The sequence below is a fragment of the Alosa sapidissima genome, chromosome 7, assembly GCF_018492685.1.
Source record: "Alosa sapidissima isolate fAloSap1 chromosome 7, fAloSap1.pri, whole genome shotgun sequence".
Classification (NCBI taxonomy): Eukaryota; Metazoa; Chordata; class Actinopteri; order Clupeiformes; family Clupeidae; genus Alosa; species Alosa sapidissima.
The window spans coordinates 5,581,872-5,590,565 of NC_055963.1; the positions used below are offsets into that span (position 1 = coordinate 5,581,872).

At 49.2% G+C, this 8,694-nt stretch overlaps 1 protein-coding gene across 1 annotated transcript in view; it reads left to right on the forward strand.

Moving 5' to 3' along the window:
- LOC121713249 (plexin-A1-like) overlaps nt 1–8,694 on the forward strand; it is a 61,056-nt gene that overhangs the window by 21,027 nt on the left and 31,335 nt on the right. The window contains exons 4-5 of the mRNA XM_042097749.1: nt 3,129–3,267; nt 4,956–5,012. Of these exons, the coding sequence (XP_041953683.1) occupies nt 3,129–3,267; nt 4,956–5,012 (196 nt within the window). The remainder of the gene's footprint in view (nt 1–3,128; nt 3,268–4,955; nt 5,013–8,694) is intronic.

An 8,694-nucleotide genomic window follows, 5' to 3' on the forward strand; every position in this document is an offset into this window, starting at 1 on the left:
GATATGCAGATCCTATACAGCTGCAGTGAGTGTGGGTTATTTGGAATGAAATATGAGTATGATCCTTGCAGCCCAACGTGAAGTCCACATATCACTTATTCAGTAATATTTTATGTCAGCAGTGTTTTTTCCTCCCTGAAGCTAGGTGCAAAGGAAGCACTTCCTCACTGCTCTTCAAGGCTCTTTTCCCAAAGCAGACAAAGTACACACACACACACACAGAGAGAGAGAGAGGGAGAGAGAGAGAGAGACAGGCTACTTGCGCTTCTTCCACAGATGTTGAGAGGGAATGTGCTCGGCTGGAAAGACACATCTTTCATTCATTTTGTGCTGACAGGAATTCTCTGTGTACTCACCGTGGCTCCTCTCCTGTCTACCCCCCTCTCACCCCCCCCCCCCCCCCCTCACCCCCACTCTCCACCCCCTACACCCCCCCTCTACACCCCCCCCCACCCCTCTCTCCTCTCACCCCCCCCCCCCCCCCCTCTCCACCCCCTCACCCCCCCTCTCACCCCTCTCCACCCCCTCACCCCCCCTCTACACCACCCCCCCTCTCCACCCCCCTCTCGCCCCCCCCCTCTCTCCTCTGTGGGAAGGGAATCCAGGAGCTCCGATTCATTATCATGGCCTCATCTGTTTTTATGTCTTTGTGCGTGTGTGCGACTGTACGTGTGTAGGTGTGTCTGTGTCTGTGTGTGTGTGTGTGTGTGTGTGTGAGAGAGAGAGAGAGAGAGAGAGAGAGTAGCAACTCTCTAGATAGAGAGAGAGAGAGAGAGAGAGGGAGAGAGAGGGGAAGGGAGAGAGAAAAACTTTTTGCAGGGAAACTAGGTCGTATGATGATGAGCGGAGTCACGCACGTCTGCTTCACCAGCGCTTGCTTTACACTTCCTGTTACTTTGTGTGTGATAAACACGGCGGCGTTTGTGTAGGACCGCACTGCACTGCACTGCATGCACATGCATATGCACACTCAGGGCTTGTTTGGGGTAGAAGCCCTTGTGCACATGTGGGTCGCATTCATTGGTGATGCACAAAGATTTTGTGTGTGTGTGTTTGTGTGTGTGTGTTCGAATGCAGAATTCATTATTGTTGTCTGAATGTATTTGTATGCAGACGCAATACGTTTGCTAGCCTGTCTGTAATGTGTGTGTGTGTGTGTGTGTGTGTGTGTGTGTGTGTGTGTGTGTGCGGGGTACGTAAGTGTGTGTGTGTGTGTGTGTGTGTATCCTTGCTGTTGGGTGCAGGGGGTGTGAGAGGTGATGGCATGCGAGAGCATGGGCTGGGTGTTCCAGGCTGATAAGTCGGTGGCCTTTCAAGCGTCGCGGCCTCTCTGTGAGCCTCGCCGGCGGCCGCTCCTCCACAACTGTCCCTGAATTAATCACCTAGGCAGCCAGATAAGCCAACCGAGGAACAACAGGCCCCACGGCACACAAAAGCTTTAGGGGGGTGGGGTGGGGGATTTATTATACATTCAATGGAAGAAGCGCACTCTTTTGAACCCCCCCACCCACACACACACACACACACACACACACACACACACACACACACACACACACACACACACACACACACACACACACCGTCTTCACAACCCCCTCACACACACTCATCTTCTATTCCTCTCTTTCATGTCCTCATTTGTGACAGGGTGTGATCATGTCTGATGCTCCCCTCTTTCATCTGGGCTTCACTCGGCCCCTTCCTGTGCACTCAGGCAGCGCTCCGCTCTTTTCTCAGTTTCATTTGTGTCTGTGTGGGGGGTCGAGGGTCATGTTTACAGCTGCACTTAACAGGGCCTCAGTCAACAGCCAGGTCCTGACCGCTCTATCTCAACGTCAACACGGTGCCGTCTCAACACACACCGCCGTGATGGAGTGTCAGTCACGACGAGCCGGCGCCTCTCGCTTACGGGCGGGCAGAGCGGGAGATGGACTGCACGTGCTCGTCGTCCTTCTTCTGTCCATCTTGAGACCTTTATTCTCCCCAAACACACCAGTTGGAGGCTGGCTCTTAACTGGCAAAAGTACACAGTTCAGTTAAAACCATACCAGTCAAGCGAGCTGCCATCACAACGGACGTGTCTCTCTCACTGTCTGAATGGAATAAGTAGTGGAGCTGGTGGATGCTTTTTTTTTTGTCCAACCACATGCCCTTTTCAGACGCCTGGCCACTAGAACACCAATCAGAGGCCAAGATGTGAGGGGCTCTGTCTGGCGCCGACGTCTCTGATGGCTGCTTGTTTTAATGTGTCCTCATTAATGCCTCATCACTGGTCATTTTGCCCAATTGTGGCGCCTTTATGTATGCCCACACACACACATGCAAGTGTGCACACTCACACTCACACTCACAGTCACACACACACACACAAGACACGCACAACTCTTAGTAGTCTTTTGTCTCCCTTTTTCCCTCTTCACTACAGATGGACTCCATAAAAGCCTCCATTTACTTCAGCTCAGGAAGCCACAGCATTGCCGTTCCTTAAATGTCAATTGATTCATACTTTTAAGTCCAAATGGGGGCTACGCTATCCGAATCATTTTAGTGTATGTTAACGTCAATGCCTGTCTGTGGTCGCTATTGATTTTAGCTTTGTCAAATCCTTTGCCTTGTGCCTTTGCCTATGATTCATGCTCGCCTCACAAGGGGTGAAGTGGCAACTCTCTCCGAATGGGAATTATCCCAGAAGTCAATTAAAAAAAGGGAATTTAAACGTAGTCTGTACATCAACATAATGCTAAATTGTTGCTTGGTCAACCATAAAACTCTGTTGTACAGCTGCTTTCACCAGGGCTTTTGCAGATATTGTGGTGCCTCTAGTTTATACGGTTTCAGACCCAAATGCTTAAATGAAAGCTCTGAGCGGTTCTCGGCTGTTTTTGTCTGTTGTGTAGATCTTGGCTAGTAATTGCCTTCCCTCTCCGCTGTGTTTCCTGCATAACTCAGTGGGCCATATTGCATCATCAGTGTGCCGCTGGGCTGCGGGTTGACTGCCCTCCGTGGTGACTGCGGCTTCAGTGGGATTATTATGAGCGGAGCCGAGCGTCTCCCCCCTTCGGCCCTCCGCTCTCCCAGCTGCTCCCGCTCGTGTTATGATGGCTCCTAATGGCACCTCTCCGCAGGGAGCGCACTCAGGTGACTCGGCTCCCGCCGTCAGGATGCAGACGAGGGCCCGTGTCCAAACGCGTGTCGGGATGTTGTCGTCGTCACCTAATTGGCCTTTGGGAGCTCCGTGGCGTTGCTGTCGCTCCTGGCTCCTGTGTTCACCACTGTGCCTGTGGGGGCCACTCGTTTGTGCCGTGTTGCTCTAGCGCAGGTGTTTGAGTGGCATATGCACTTTAGAGCAGAGAGGGGGGAAAGTTACATCTGAAGAGATGGCAGTCCTCCTGTCAGTAACCAAGGAAATGACATAATTAGAGGCTGTTTTTTTTTTTTGTCCGCGACACAAGTGAAAGGGCCAAAGTCACCATCCACTCATCAATCAAGAGGGTTGGACAAGATGGAAATGTTAAACAGCAGCCAGCTGAAGAGAGAGTTTGTTTCCTGTCTCCTTGGCTTCTGTAGTAGCCTGAGAGGCGTAAAAGAGCCATGCTCTGTTTGCAGAGCTGACCTATATTCTCCGACATACAGCCACCCCGAGCCGTGGGTGCAGTAGTACTCTCCCACAGATGGGCATCTGTTCTGGGTTTGCTTTCATGTGGCCGCGTGAGGAATAGTCCATTTTCTCAAAAGGATAGGGAGTATGACGACGGATGCCGAGAATGCAGCAAAATGACCCCCGTCATGTAAGAAGACCATGATCCCTGTCTCATTGATTGACCTGTTGGAACTTGAAGTACAGTTCTTTCACCTGAGAGTGTAATTATGAGTGACATTATGAGAGTATAATTATGAGCAAACTACATTGCTGCTATTGCTAACCATGGCAGGTCCTCATACTTAGCTTTGTTGGCTAGATCTCCTCGTTAGTGTTCTCTGTTGCTATCTTCAGATGATGACGTGAGAGGGTCGCGTGCCCACTCACTACCACTGTGCTACCACTGACAAATGGGCGAGGGCTTAGGATGCACTTTCTTATTCTCTTCAGGCCATCCGCCATTTTTTCAACTAGTTTCAGCAGGACAGTCTGTCCTGCTTGACTGCTGGTGTGTGTCTGGAGTGTCAGAGGACATGGAGGAGGCTGGAGAGAGGAGAGAGACAATAGAAATGAAATGCCTTGCAATGCTTCAAGGACCCTACAGACCCCTGAGCCAAATCAGATATTGCTCGGAGGTGAAATGTAGCGGCAAGGAGAGAGGGATAGAGAGGGAAAGAGGGGGAAAAGAGGAAAAAAAGAGAGAGGGAGAGAGAGAGAGCAATAGGGAACAGGCATCATCTACAGTAAGAGTTGTCATAATAAAACGCTCATGGCTCGGGTTGTGAAAACAAGAACTTTAGGGCAGGTATCTTGAGACCTCTGAGTCTCTCCGTTGGCCCTCTCTTTTCCTTTACTGGTTCATCGGCCAGTCTGTCCCTGCTGTCTTTTTTTCCCTGGCCTCTTGGGGCATACTTATTTCCACAGTAACCTTATCTAGGCCAAGGAGCAATGCTTTGCAACAGTATTAACCTTTTCCACAACACAGCGCTTTGAGAAACAAGCCTTATGCATGAAAGAGGGGGGGGGGGGAATCAGCTGCTGCCAGAATTACCAATTTGTCCCACTAAGACATGCAGAGAGGAGGCAATGGAACCTTCAAGATGTGTTTAGCCTTGTTGGGCTCAAAGGTAGTGAGATTGATATGGTGATTTAGGCTAGGCAGAGGTCAGGCGGTGTGCTGATGACCCTGCAGCAGGACGGCAGCACAGGCTGTGGAGGTCCCAGCTGGCCAGGGTGGGCTGTAATCACAGATTTCACGACTCCCCCGATTACCTCCTCTCCTGCACGTGCTCTCATCCCTCACCCAATACAGAAGATGCTCCACCTGCTTTGTGCTGCAGCCACGCGGCTGGAGATCAGCTCTTTGTTGGTAAGGTGAAAGGAAGGTCTCTTGAAGAGACAGAATGCCTGATGACTCTACTTGCTCTTCATGGCGTTGACCCTCACCACCTTAGCTGAACCCCTTTCCATATTTAAGGCAAAGGTCCCTCCACCAGGGCCTGAGCTTTGTCCCTCTAGGAGCCCCCAAAATCTCCCCTCAGCTCCGAGCGCGGCTCTCCCTGGGGAGCTGACTTGGCCTGGGCAGCGATGGCAGAGCTCAACAGTGGCCCCAGCACCGGCTCCAGCAGCAGCAGCAGTGCGTGTCCCCTCCATCTCATTAATTAGCCAGCGCTTGTGCTCAATCAGATGCAGATCTCCACTTCAATGGGTCACATATCAAAGGCAGGAATCTGTTGGCTGGTTTATTATTCACGGAGAGACCTAGTTATGTCAAGAGCGCCGGGGAGTGCTGGTTGTAGCAGCGGCGGGGGTTGACTGGCGCGGGGAGAATCTCCACCCGCAGAGGGCCTGAAAGATTAAAAAGGGTGGAGGCTGAGACATCCCAGGCGCTCCCCGGAGACCGGCGCTTGTTTCTTCCTCTCTGCATTGTGGCTCGGGTGTTTGCTGCACTCCGGTGTGCTTTTCTGGGTGAACAGATGCGACACTAATACGAGGAAGCTCAGAGGGGAGGAGGGTCGGGTTATTCATAGTCTTCACTCACACAAAGGCAAACCTTCCTCTCCTCCTCTCCTCTCACGTTAAGGACGCTGCTCACCGGGCCCCTCATGCAGGACGCCATGCGTCGACAACGCCGCCACGGAGACCCGTCAGAGCCCGTCTGTCCACGCCAGTTTTTTTTTTTATTTCTGACTTCCTGTGGTGAGGCCACTGGTGCAGCGAGCGCACGATGATTAATTTCACTGAGTAATCTATCTCGCTGATCTCGCTCAATGAGTTTGTGTGTACAAGGTTCTTTTTTTCTTCTCAGTCATATTTTTTTTTTTCCTGAGCAAGGTACAGACTGTGAAGTCAGCAGGACTTGCAGGATACTTTGGATGCCCTCCAGGAAGGGTTGCTCTTGTCGGCTGGAGACACTCTGCCTCAGCCTGGCTTCAATGGGATGGTGTTACAGTACCCCCCATCACCACCCTCACCGGCCACCGCTCGGTCCTCCTACACCCCTAGGCTTGGCAAGCGTTTATCAGAGGAAATGAGGCTGATGGAGCACTGACTGATATAAGCTGATAAACACAAAAATAAAACAGATAGATAGATAGATAGATAGATAGATAGACAGATAGATAGATAGATAGATAGATAGATAGATAGATAGATAGATAGATAGATACATGTAGATAGATACTTTATTGATCCCCAGGGGAAATTCAGGGTCTCAGTAGCATACAGACAACACACACACATTCACTAACAGCAGAAAAAGTAATTAAAAGTGTATAATATAAAAACACAACTAAGCAATAAGGACGGTAGAAGATAAAGAATATACTAAAATACAAATTATACTAACTAACACTTAATCTAAATCAATTCTAAAAACAGTATCCATATAGTGGTGATTAATCAATCAAGAGGCGCTTGCAATGACTGAAGCAGGGACTGAGCCTGTGACCATAATCTTGTGGAAATACACTCTTGGAGAGATCCTCCCAGAAGGGAATCTTTCTCTTGTAGGTGTATCAGGCTGCAACAATTCATTTTATTAAAAAAAAAAAAAATAACAAAAGAATATTGACTATTAGATTAATCGTCAACTATTTTGGTAATCGTTAATCAATTTGTACAATTTTTTTAAGGAACAGCCTCAAACAGTGTCAACATTCTCTGGTCTTACCTCTTTCAACTTTAATATCTTCTGTTTTACTTACTCCTTCATGACAGTAATCAAAACATTTTTTGGGTGTGGACTAAACAAGGCATTTTTTTCACCATTTTATTGATTAAACAACTATTTCATTAATCGATAAAATAGTCAATAGCTTAATCAGCTATCAAAATAATTGTTGTAGCCCTGTAGTTGTGTATTCCGTTTGTACAAGGTGCATTTCCATAGACACATTAACATATTTATTATCCTTGCAGAGACACAAAGGCAGCACAATATTGAATGGCCAGTGTGTGGTCTCAGAGTATTGATCAAGTTTAAGCATTTCCATGTTAACACATGGAATGTCTGAAAACAGCCTCATAGTATTCATGTTATCCTTGGCCCTTGGGGGTCCTAATGAAATTGGTTTTTGTCTCATCTGGAAAGTGCCCCCCATTTTATTCAATTAGCCAAATGCCTGCTGTACTGATCTAAGCCAAAACCGAATAGATTTTCACCAACTGGGTTCCAGTTGGTGGCTATCGTGTTTGGCCAGACTGGAGTTCCCTGATAAAGCAGCTGTCAGTCGCCTGTCAAAATCTGTGCAGGTATTTCCACAGGGGATTCTGGTCCTTCAGCCGTCTTATAAAATTAAACAAATTCATCTTATTAGTCTGCGAGTCTGGCTATTTGATTGCGGACGATTGGATCTGGCTCATTACTGGTGTGGATCATGGTGCCGGCCACGGGGTTGGAACCTCGTTTGAACTCTGAGTGACCTTAATTAAAGATCCGCCTGAAACCGTGAGGTTAGGGGACAAGCTGTAGCTTAATTTATGGTTTGCTGCTCTTGATTTCATGGTCTCATGGTCTCCTCAGATGCAGGGAAAGCAATATATGTGCACTGTTTGGGTTGAATCTGGAAAGCTTAGTGGACGACGCCTTCGGCATTTAACGGTTTAATTTATATACTCTAAATGTATATGTGAAAATGGACCAAGTGCTGACACTGTATCGCATCCTATCTACTACCTTGCGCTACTTGGCTATGTCTATACTGCAGCCAAACCCAACGCTGAGTTTACACCCTTTATGCTTTGCTAAATGGGATTTTCTCTCCGCCGCGGCAGCAGATGTGTTGTGATGATATTGAAGGGCAAAAGGCCACGAGACCGTGCACAGTCTGTCATGTGTGACTTGCTCTTTGGGTCCATCTTGTCGTTCCTCTCAGATTGTTTGTGAGAATTTCCCCCGGAGTGTAGCTGGCAAACAAAGCGAGCTGTTGAAGTGGAGCCCGGTGGAGTAGGGGGACGTGACCCCTCCATGTGATTGAGCGCAAGTGACACGGTATCTACTTTGGGGACCACAGCAATAAAGCTGAACTCGCTCCACTGCGCTGGGATGTAAAAACGCTCTGCCCCGGGGTTGGGATTGGATTTGTTTTTGTTTTGTCGTCCCTACTACTTCATTCCAGCCGACACCTTTATGGGGCAGGACGGAGCGGACCGGGGGGCAGCCTGCGCTTTTCTTCCCCACGTGCAAAAAAAAGAAGAAAAAAGGGTGCGTGGGCGCTCGGCCAAGGCCGCCATTGTTCAAAACAATCATCAGGGCTGATCGCTTTCCTCCCGCATGGCCCTGAGTGAATGCGGCGCTGTGGTGGTGGACCCACTTTTGCCTGCCCTTGAGGAGCCTGAAATAAAATCCACAGCCCTCTATTCCCTGATATATCCCTGTCCCAGCGCTGCGCACCGCGAGGAGGAAACCAGGGCTAATACATCACCACTCCAGCAGGAGCGTCTAGCGTCCTGACTAATTGCTAATCGGGGGAGTCCTTCCCCAACACGGAGGAGAGGGCAGGGGTAGAGATGTCCTCTGGTGGAACATCCTGGCTAAACGAAAGCTAAAC